The sequence below is a fragment of the Cololabis saira genome, chromosome 4, assembly GCF_033807715.1.
Source record: "Cololabis saira isolate AMF1-May2022 chromosome 4, fColSai1.1, whole genome shotgun sequence".
NCBI lineage: Eukaryota > Metazoa > Chordata > Actinopteri > Beloniformes > Belonidae > Cololabis > Cololabis saira.
The window spans coordinates 17,634,895-17,646,768 of NC_084590.1; the positions used below are offsets into that span (position 1 = coordinate 17,634,895).

General features: G+C 40.0%; 1 protein-coding gene across 3 annotated transcripts in view; it reads left to right on the forward strand.

Annotated features, from left to right (window-relative positions):
* st3gal4 (ST3 beta-galactoside alpha-2,3-sialyltransferase 4) overlaps positions 1-11,566 on the forward strand; it is a 29,370-nt gene extending 17,804 nt beyond the window's left edge. For all 3 annotated transcript variants that reach the window (XM_061719027.1, XM_061719028.1, XM_061719029.1), the window contains 6 exons: positions 121-184; positions 1,223-1,318; positions 3,010-3,199; positions 3,673-3,810; positions 11,163-11,315; positions 11,401-11,566. In XM_061719027.1, coding sequence (XP_061575011.1) covers positions 121-184; positions 1,223-1,318; positions 3,010-3,199; positions 3,673-3,810; positions 11,163-11,315; positions 11,401-11,490 — 731 coding nt within the window. In that variant the 3' untranslated portion in view covers positions 11,491-11,566. The remainder of the gene's footprint in view (positions 1-120; positions 185-1,222; positions 1,319-3,009; positions 3,200-3,672; positions 3,811-11,162; positions 11,316-11,400) is intronic.
* Positions 11,567-11,874: the final 308 nt, after the last annotated feature.

The following is an 11,874-nucleotide window of genomic DNA, read 5'->3' on the forward strand; positions in this document are numbered from 1 at the left end:
TACTGTACAGAAATTGCTATATAATATTTGGAGTTTAAACTCTTAACATAACTCAGTCTATGTGAATTGAGCTCTTAAAAGAGACTAACTTTTTTCTCCATTTGTTGCTTTCTGTCCCAGAGTTGCTGCTGCTCAAAGTTCTTGCTGTTACTGTTAATTATCAAGTGCCAGCCAAGATCGAAAAGTGAGTTTGTCATTTTTTTTTCTTGCAACCAATGTTCATATTGCATATTTAAATTGTTAATTTCTTTAATAGTTAATAATTAACATCTTTTTCTTTTACATAAGAATACGTTTGAATTAGGGCTGGGCGATATATCGAGATTTTAATATATATCGATATATTTTACCGATATATTTTGGTATGAGACAATATCGTTTATATCGATTATTAATTTTTTTTTTTTTTTTTTTTTTTTTTTACGATTTTGATATAGCTTATTTTGTGACAAATTGACTTGAATGTTTTATTTGAGATTTGCACAAATGTTTTGTTATTTGCACAACTGTCAACCTCAGTGGAAAAGTCTGCCTGTTACTGTCTACATTGTATTAATTGCACAGTGTATTTTTCTAATTTAATTGTTATGCAGGAAAGGGATATTTGTTTTATTTTATTCAAGAAGCATTTTTATTCTATATATGCAGGCAGTTTATTTTTATTTCATTTGTTTTATACATTTTGATATTGTGCAGACCTCTGTTAATAAAGGTACCTGTGTGACATTTGGCACGAGGCTTTGTATTAAAACTGACTGTTTTTTTTAAGGTTTGCCTCAGAAAAAAATGAAGCTAACAGAGATGCTATGCTATAATGCTTTGGGGGAAACCCCAATTATGGCACAGAAAAAATATCGAGATATATATCGAGTATCGCCATTTAGCTAGAAAATATCGAGATATGACTTTTGGTCCATATCGCCCAGCCCTACTTTGAATTCAGGTCCATTAGTGACGGTGATTTGTTCTTTAGACAGTTGTTATTTGACAGTGAAGTTCATGACCGGCCCAAATATGTTTTGTTTTTTTATTGTTTTTAAATGAATGATTCAGATAAATCCTGCCCAATCAAATATAACTGTTGTGTGGTTATGTCCTCAGGGATGAATGTTGTCGTCTTTATAAAATGCTGCATGCTTATCTCAAGATTCTTGAAGAACAAATGTTACCATGCTTTAAAATCGTGGTTTATGTGGTTTTTTTTTTTGTTTTGTCCCCACAGTCTTGAATGCAGGACCTGTGTAGTCATAGGAAATGGCTTTGCCATTAAAAACAGCTCTTTGGGAAGCATCATCAACAAATACGACGTGGTCATTCGGTGAGTGATGAGCTGTGTGGTAGCTATGCAGCAAAGGGGGGGTGTTCCACTTATTTCTTTTGTTGTTGTTGTTGTTGCTTTTTGCCCTCCAGCATAAACTATAAACCCATTGGTTTTGTACTCAATAAATATTGTTATAAATCTGAGGGTAGACCAGAAAGGGACCTACACAAAAGAGAGCAAAAGAAAACTATTTTCTAACTACACAACCTGTTTATTTTGTCCCCCATTTAACTGAAAATAGGACATAAATTGACTTGGCTGTTGACTCACGGTGGACAGTATCCAAATGTGTGACCTTCTGACACTGACATACAACCATTGCCTCAGCAATTGTTCAAGTCTGGAGTCAAGTCAAGTTCCTGTTAGGAGAGAAGAAAGCATTTGGTTTACTCGGGAGCAGAGGCACTTTGAAAATCCCACTTTCCAGTCCTGGAATGAACACATGCCGTCTGAGTTTTTATAAGCTTCCTTTAAACGGCTAGAGTCTGGCCTGTCCGCAAGGCACTATTTTTCTCCCCCTCAACAGCAACCCTTTTCACCTCCTTCACATCACTTCTTTTCTCCTCTTCTCAAGATGCTTGACGGTTTCCCAGCCAAGAGATTATTGACATGCAGCATCTAAAACATGCCTCGTGATGTCACCCAGCTGGTTCCATCGTAGCAGCATTGTTAGCCTGTTTAACAGACTGCCGAGACTCAAGTTTCCAAACTATAGACTAATCATTTAGCCAAACATTTCAGCCTGTGCTACCGTGTTTGCTAACGAAGGAGGACTGAACAATGCTGAATGTTCTAAGTAGGAAGACATGGATGTTTGAAGGGAGAACATGACTCTTTTTATCCAGCTGGGGTTTTGAGGCAGGTTTGTTTTGTCAGATCTGGTGTAACGGTGTGTGTGAAGGGAGGAGAAGGAACTACGTGTGCTTGTGCACGCCATAATCCAGGTGCAAAAAATGTGAGACAAGTTTGGCTTTAACAAATCACCTTCATGTATGACTAACTCTCAGCCCCAGCAGGGAATAAAGTAGTGGTTAATAATGTTTTGGGATTCTTAAGCATCTTAACTGTTGCTAGTAGTGGATTATAAGAAAGCAGGGAATATATATGTTTGTATGTATGTTTGTACAGTATGTGTGTATGTATGTTTGTGTGTGTGTATATATATATATATATATATATATATATATATATTTATTAAGAAGGGGTAAAAAAAAAAAGCTCTCACAATTTCTGAAAGAAAGAAGCTTTAAAAAAGCTGATTTGTGAGTTTACACGAGGAGCATTTCCTCATTCTCTTTTTTCACTTTTTCTGCTGAATTAAAGCTCTGCTTCTGCTTTTGGAGTCCAATATTTCACTATTTTGGATAGGACATGATTAAAATATATGTCTGAGTTGGCAAATATTTTGGGGCGACCCACCTAAGTATTAACTTTGTGTGAGGAAACACCCCCTGTAGGTTTTGTGTGGATGAGAATGCTCTGCAGAGTTTGCATCATGGGGGGAACAAATATCGTTAAAAGATCTTAAAGACAGAGCATTTCTTTAAAGACAAATATGGCTGCACCTGTATACATCATGAGAGAAATAATTGATTAAATATTCATAAATATTGCAATAATATAAATGATGTAAGCCTACCTGTGTAACATGTAAACAACTAAATCGATATATTACACCCATGTTTCAGCTTGAATGATGCTCCAATACGAGGCTACGAGGAGGACGTCGGAAACAAAACCACCATGAGGTTCTTCTACCCCGAGTCGGCCTCGTACAACCCCGGCCTGAACAACGAGCCCGGCACGCTCATGGTCCTGGTGCCGTTTAAACAGCAAGATCTACGCTGGCTCAAAGAAATCCTCTATAATGAGAAGAGGGTACAGGATATGTGTGAGAATGCGCCCTCTCACACACTCGCACACACATTTCTCTCACCTTTCTTCTGTCTCTTCTCAATGCCTCGCGTCAACGTGGTGCGTTTACTTCCTCTTCCAGCTCCGCGCCAGTCGTCCACATCGTGAACAAACTGTCTCCAGCGAGGCCGCTGCTTTAGAGTTAAATGCAGTTTCCATCACATACTTTCCTTCCTCTGTTGCTCGCGGCAGCTCCGGCCTCCTACCGCCAGTAGTTGCAGGATCATTACCCGCTAATTTGCACATCGATTTTAGTGGCCTCCAGACATTGGGTAATCAGATTGAATTGCATCTCAATTTGTGAAGATGGACTCATTCTGCCAAACAAAAACGCCAATAGTTTACTCCCTTAGCATTCGTTCTTTTTTTCTTTTTCTGTTCTTTCGTTAAGTTTTCTGGAGTTAATCTCCCTTTTGTGTTTTATTTATGCTTTTAAGATCAGGAAGGGCTTCTGGAAGCCTCCTCCTCAAGTCTGGCTGGGTGACGTTAGTAAAATCAGAGTGCTGGACCCACACTTCTTGCACCAGACCGCAGACAAACTCCTCCGAATCCCACTTCAACCAAAGGGAAAACAGGTGAGGGAACACTTTCGCCTAATTGTTTAAAGAGCCATGGTACTGCGGTTGTGAAAATAACCTTGTTGTTTTTTTTTTTTTTAACCAAATTTGTCGAACCCATACACACATTCTTTTCTCTGTCCTTAATTAAAGTGTGTTACAGTGTAACACTCCTGCTGTTTGTGACTCTAAGATCCTTGGGTACGATATCAAGAGTGTGTGTTATCCTCCTCTACAATTTTCCCACCAGAAACCCGTCTCTTGTTTGTTAGCTTCTCCTCTGTGCCTCCCTTTTTATTTTGCCTGCCCTTCACTGTTTCCCACATGAATGTTAACAAGGGTGGATGGAACATTCACTGATTACCCAGAGTTCTTCTAAATGATGTGTCTTGAGCTCTGCGATAAACAGTTTATGTAAAGAGGCACGTCTCTGGAAATGTAGTCGGCGATATGTCGAAGGCTCGTCGCCTTGCGAATCCAATTACTGAAGAGCATGTCGAAGATTAACTCGTGTTTGGCATTCTGGCATCTCATTACAGGATAAGAGCCTCATGTCCTCTTACTTCACAGCATGTTCATGGGAAATAATTGCTTTTTGAAGGAAAGTCAAGAAAAGTGTTGTATAAATTTCGGCCAGATGCTCCATTTGTTAGACGAAAAGACGGCTTCCAGTGTTGCTTCTTTGCACAGCTGGTTATTGCTGTTTTCTCTGGCAAATGTCAAGAATCAGGATCTTTTTTTCTTCTTACAAAGCAATTTCTTTTGAGTTTATGTTAACTGAGATAAATGATGCGGTGAATTATAGAGGAGGTGAACTCAACAAAGAAAAGTGGAAACCTAAGAAACCTTTCGCTGACTCATAAGAGAGCTGCTATCGTGTGTGAGCGAACATGATACACATCTATCTTTTTTTTTTTTTCCTTTTTGTTGCAGATCTTATTTTGAAACTGTGGATTTTGATTTGGATTCCACTGTACTCACGCGCCTTATCCGTGCGGCTTGCTTTGTGGGCCGAGTTTTGTTTTGACTTGGCTTGTTCCCCTGTGCCGAGTCCTCCTCGTCAGAGAGTGGTGGGAGTGTTCCTCTTTTTCGGGCTGCAGTACAAACACAACCGGTTGGTGCATGAGAGGAGTTATCTGTGGGAAGGCTGCGGCCCTACAGGCAGTCAGCGGGCCCGCCCGACGGGGGCTCTGCACCATCTGCACACACAGTAAGGAAAGATGCAGGGGGAGAAAAGGGAAAACGGTGGGCATGCACAGGGAGGATGACCATGGTGGGTTGGAGGGTAGTGTATAGGGTTTTCTTTCCTCTTTCATTTCTGTGCGTGTTCCTCATCTGTTAAACACTGGTATACCTCACACGCAAACAAGCAACACACGCAGTGATACACATGTAACTTCCTCCCTGTGGACAGGCCACACAGTGATCGGCCGGCCTTGTTCACACCCGCTCTTAATTTGCGAGGACCTTTTCAGGGTCTGGCTCCAGTTCTGGCCGTGTGAAGCCCCCTCTCACCCCCTCTCACCAAGGATCCACGGGCCCTGGTCCAAACTATGTGTTGGGTTGCTGAAGGGCTCTGGCATTTGCCTGTGTGCGTGTGACCATGAGGCCAGCACTCACAGCGTCGCTTGCATCACAGCGGGTCGCGCTTATCAGTTATTGACACAAACACCCAAAGAGACAGTCGCGCTCTCTTTAGTATCAAACACTTGGTTTGTTTATGAGCTTGTTCTGCTCAGAGGGGCCTCCGTGTTGCAGTTAAAATTTGCTTAAAGGAGCTTGAGGCCGGATTGTGGCAGGATTTATGAAAAAAATCTGTATACATTTTAATTTTTCTAGTAATAATGTCAGATGAAGCGTTCCAAACCCAAAAGAATGAGCCCTCTAGTCAGTATATCTCTCCTTTGCCTTGAACAGGCTGTGTGCTGCAAAATGTGCTGCAATTCGGTCCCGAATTTCCCGCGCTGGGCTGCGGATGTGACGTCACATGACGCTGCATGCCCGTTCTCCCCGTTCTCCCGTGCTGGCTTCACTGTTGGCTGCAGTACCCCCAACGGCCGTCATGGTGAAGGGTGGCGCTAGAGAGTCTCATTTATTAAAAGGAGCCTCAAGCTCCTTTAAGTGCTTCACGTGAGACTCTATGTTGCAGGGTTGGAGTTAAAATTTGCTTAAATGTTTTATGTTTTAACTTTAACCATGTATCCAAATGAACCCGGCATCAAGCTCACGCAGGTTAACATACACTGCCATGTGGCAGTGGTTGGAAGTAGAAAGTTAATCTCGTAGACATCCGAGCATTGCTGCTTAAATGCCAGAGGCTTAAGACGGGTCCATTTTGCACACTTTCATCTAAGCCAACCCCTCTTAGAGTTCTTTTGTCTAACTTTGCTTGGTTTATTAGATTAGATTAAAAAGTGGAGAGTAAGTTTTCCTCCACTGATTTTTATTTAGGTTTAACATTACTTGTAATAGATGCTGGAGCAAGGTTTGGGGGCGTTCAAAGTTCTGATGTTTGAGCTGCTCTTTTCTAGATTCTTGTGTTTTTGAAAACGATTATGTTTTAGTAGAAGTTCTATCTTTTAATCTTGAGTATTTGAAACGGGGAATGTTTTCCCATGGTACCGGGTTGAACACAAGCCCAGATCATGATCCATCCCCCTCTGTGCTGAACAGTTTCAAGGTAGTATTCTCCAGATTAAAAAGAAAACTCCCGCACACCTTCTTCTCACCAGACTAGTATTTTATTGGGCCAACGTTTCGGTCATCGAACCTTTCTCAAGGCATCAAACAGATCAGAACCAAAGCTTGTCTATTATAGGCTGGTAGGCCTATGTGGTCCAATCAGGCGCCGCCACACCTACACCTGAGCACCCAAGATCTGTTTGATGCCTTGGGCCGAAACGTTGGCACAATAAAACACTAGTCTGGTGAGAAGAAGGTGTCCGGGAGTTTTCTTTTTAAATTGGCTGCAGCTTTCCTCCTCCGACGCACCTTTCTGCATATCCGGTGTGCAAAAAGTTTTCTACTTTTGATTATTCTCCAGATGAAATTCTCCAAACATACTGCTATCATTTCCACCCAAAATTGCATTTTTCTTTTTTTGGTGCAGGAAAGGTGTTCCCCCTACTGTTCCATTAGTGGTGCTGCCATCAGTTTCTGTGCGTATTTACGTCTGTGCAACATCCAATACTGTCTAGACAAAAGGCTGGTACAGGAAGTGGTGCACTGCTGGCTGGTAACCTCATGGTATGACTGAGCACGTGGAGATGAGATGGCAGCTGAGTTGTTGGACTGAGATAAGTAGCTAGCCTCGATGCTACTTTGACAATTGGTATCAAATCGGTACTTGGTATCGTCCGAATTTTCGGGGAATCTCTCGACTCTGATCTCAACCCCTCCAGGCACAAGTAACAAGTTCACTGAAGGGAGAACATGCACACACACTACACTCAAAACACAGAACTCAACACAAGCCTTTCCAAGCAGATTTAAACCACTGTTGGGTGTCAACCCATGAGTCCTTGTGGTTGCCATTTTTCTTCTTTCTCATGGCCTTTGGTTGTTTGTGATTCAGTAGTTGGAGATGTGGTCAATGCGTGGTGTCATCAAATGATTTGGTGCTCAGCGTCAGTTGTGGTGTTAGCTCTTGCTGGCTTCGACTGTGTTCCATTTTATGAAAGAATAACGGCAGCCTGTCAAGGTGATTAAAATAATAATAAAGTATTATTGAACTTATGATTTGCGCAGTTATTGTCCTGGAAAGGATCTGCTGGACCTGGCAACACTGGATCAGCCTAAAACTGTTTGAGCCCATGACTTCATATTGATACACTTAAATATGTACGAGCAGTCAATTATCAGTAATTTATATATATATCAACACTGCCCCACACCCCCAACACTTAGTTATACCCAAAGGCCTACATGCATCTGCAACACACTGCACACGCACTACACACGTCACACACCAAATTTATTCAATCATAAACGGACCCCCCCCCCCCCCCCTTCTCTGTCCTCTCCTGCTTATAAATACCCGTCCGTCTTACGTCTCTCTCTTCTCAAACACAACACATGATACATTTATTCACACACACTACAACACCCCAAACTGCACCCATCACTTGTTTTGTCTTTTCTTTCCTACTTTTTCATGTTCCACTTTCGGCAACATTGGCAGAATCTTTTTTTCTTTCTCCTTTACTGTAGGGAACAACAATAAAGTATAGCAGACTGCCAAGAGGGCTGTTGAAGGAAACACACTCAAGCACACGCCCATGCGCACATACACAAAACAATAACTAAAAACCTTTGTTTGAAGATTAAAGGGCATAGATATGCTTTAGGTTTTACCAAACCTGGTGTTAACCATGAATATATATTCTGACAAGGGAAGCCAAGTCTGGCCCACAGTTTATGACAGTTCATTGGTTTTGAATGAACTTATAATTTACTGGACAAAAAGCTGAAGATGTTGAAGAGAATCTTTTTTCCTTCTATATTTTCCTTATAGCAGAAATTTCACTTTATTATCTAGTGTTCATAAAAAAAAAAAAAATGATACTATTCTTTTTACAGCTCAACTGAATTTACTTTACATTTTTATTGTGCAATTTCAACGCAAAAGTGATCTCAAACCACATTACACTGAAAATGAGTCTGATCCAGCTCAGTCTAATTCAGTTTAGTTAACTTAATCCAGTTCAATCCAAAATAATCCAGATTCAAAATTATAAATAAACAAATAAATAAACCAACAAAGAAAAACAAAACTTGTTAAAGGGTTAAAAGACCTTTTTTTAAAATGTGTTTTGTATGAGGCAGAGCAACTAGTGCGCTGTGCTTAACATGACCCTCCATGTTTCCCTGCGTCTTCCAAATGAACAGGTGGGAAAGGTCATCTTAAATTGTGCAAGACCCCATTTTGAGGAAGTTTTTTAGAAATGGAAACTCAAAACATAAAAACTCAGCAGGAAAGTTTCTCAACATAATTCAGTTGTTTCAAACAGAGGTTCACAAAGCTTCTGTCCAAAAAGCAATAAGATTAAACTATAAATGCAAACAAATGTATATTTTGTCATGTGTCACTTCCCTGAAATGATAATCTTAATTTTTTTTCATTTTAAAAAACATCAAATTCCAAACTTGAGTGGATGAAAATGTTGGAAGTATGTCACTTTAAGCGCTGCTGGTCAGACTGCTGCGAGCACCGGAAAAAATTAAGTTTCCTTGCAGACAGAGTTCCTGAAGAGGAAATGCGATTACAAGGGAGGCAGAAGGGGAAGGGAAAGTAGAACCGGACTGTGCATTGCAGAATAAGATGGAGACCCCCCCCTCACCCTTATGTTCATGTGTAAATGATTCTTTATTTTACTTTGGTAACTATGGATAATCATTGACAGAGTTGTCAATAATGATCATTGGCAGCCTGGAGCAACACTGGAGGAGAACAACAGACACGTCTGTGCTGTTTTCTTCCAGGCTTTTGCATGAGGGTCAGATGCTCCGCCCGTTGTTTTTAACATTTACAGTTCTGATAATAACGTTCAATCATTCCTTTTTTACATATTGATATTTTGGGATTCACTGCTGTATTGTGACCCAGCCGTCGTTACTGCAGTAGACTGACTTGTGTTCTTAGCAATATCATACTGCACAAAGATGATGGGTCCATGACTCGGTGAATAAAAGCACAAAAAATGCCAATTTTTCCTTTTCCAACACTGAGCCCTTAATGGAAACGGTTTTGGTACAAAATCATCACTACAGTTACCTGTTGCCATCACCAGTTTGAAATGACATCATTATTTCTCTCTATGTCTCTCTCTCTCCATCATTAGTTAGCATCGTAACGTCTCCATATCGGACCAGCCTTTTCTGATTCGGGCTTGTATTGCTGTTGGTATTCATGGTTGAAGTTGTAAATGAATGCTTCAAGGTGTGGACACTGATTGTTGCACACAAGATAAAGGAGAGTACTTCAACAAATTACTCTGGCTCATTTCAAAAGATTTACTGCTAAAAGCACCATTATTTACGACAAAAAAGAAAGAAAAAAAAGAAAAGCATGTCATAAATTTTGCAGCTGACAAAGCTGTGTGTTTGTTTCGTTCTTTTGTTTACTGTGTAGATCAGACTGGGATGTTGCCCAACACTGGTGGGAGGAAGAGGGTGGGCTGCGTGTATAGACAGAGGTTCTCCAATTGTGTAATCTTATTTCTAGCACTGAAAAAAGACATTTTAGGATTAATGCCAAGCCATCTTAATCCAGAAAGGTACACTGAGATTTAAAATGACGCATGCTGCCCTCAAGATGAGATCTTTTCCAGGGATCTTTCTGCATTTTCCAACAAGACGAAGCAAAACCACATACTGCACACATTACAAAGCCATTAGTGCGGAAAAAGAGGATACATGAACTGAAGCACTCTGCCTCCTGTCCTTACTTGTCCCCTAAAGAGAATGTGTGTCGAGTTTTGAAATGTAAAAATGTAGTGAATGTTCTTGCACAACATGAGACTCATTTGCAGGACAAATGGGACTAAATCACACTTTAGATATTCAATATCTTGGTTTCCTCAGTGTCAGATTGTTCTCTTACATATTACAAGAATGAATGGGAACATTACAAGGTGGTAAAACCTTTTTTTCTCACATTTCATACTATCATTTCAGGTTTTTAGAGCCATTCCAGGTTAAAGATGACATGCAATTTTTGGAAGGTCTTTGAGAAACCGTGACTTAAATCAACAGATTATTTATAAACCAGCATTTGGATTGCATATTTAAACAATGTATACAATGAATAATCAATCAGTGTTTTTACAGCTGAGACTTTTATTTTTATGGTGTGTCTTTTATGGTCTGTCTGCTGAAATGTTTGATTAACAAATTGCAGTACCTTGGGCTCCAGCATCCATTCTCTGACCTCTACCTCCATCCAGTGGTGGATGTGAGGCATCACCTAAATCATGTTGAGATTTTATAAACATTCAAACTTTATGCCTTTTTTGCTTATTTTACAAGCTCATAACCATTCTTATTCAGCATTTATTATAATCTTAATATGCATAATCTAATAATTCTTCTTTAGCCATTGGGTCAACATATATATATATATATATATATATATATATATATATATATATATATATATATATATATATATATATATATATATATATATATATATATATATATATATATATATATATATATATAGGGTACAGTTTGACAGAATCGCATCGTTTGGGTTACTGCCTGCCTGGATGTTCTCTCTCTTTTTTTTTCCAAGCATGCTTAACAAGTTTAACAATAGACACAGTTTAGTTGCCATCATATACCATGTGCCATTTGTCCATTTGTTACAGAATCCCGTACACCCTACCACGGGTATCCTTGCTGTGTTTGTTGCTCTCAACTACTGTGACGTGGTTCACATTGCTGGATTCGGGTACCCAAAATCACAAAACCAGCGGCAACCTATACACTATTACGGATACGACACTATGAAATCTATGAAGGTGGGTAGCAGCCATCTTGATTATTCCAAATGTTGTCTGTAACGCACATCTCTTGAAACTGTCGCTCTTTCTTTCTCTGCTGCAGAATTCTTACCATGACCTCAGCCACGAGGCCAAAGCCTTAAAAAGACTGGAGGATTCAGGAGCGGTTCTGTACCTGCACCCGCATTTATGATGCACATCTTTTTTCCAGTTCTAGGAAAAGGATAAACAGACAAAAAAAAAAAGTAATAAATGAATACCAAATTGTAGCTCATGTGCCTTCTGTGTTGGAAAATGGGACTTTTTGCTTGTGCATTATAGAATCATCATATGGCGACTCGACGGTCGCGAGGGTCAAAGGTTTTACTATCGTACTGTCCATCATGGTTTTGCATCAATTCTTTTGATTTGCAGGTGGTTGGAAAAAAACTTCCAAGCTTCAATCATGAGACTTTTCACATGACGAGCACTGATGTTCAGGCTCGGTTGCTGTTTTAAGGACCTTCTTACAGAATGGACTTGCTGCTGTTGTAAGGTTCAATGTTTTAGCAGATCTACAGCTCAGAAGGCATTCAGT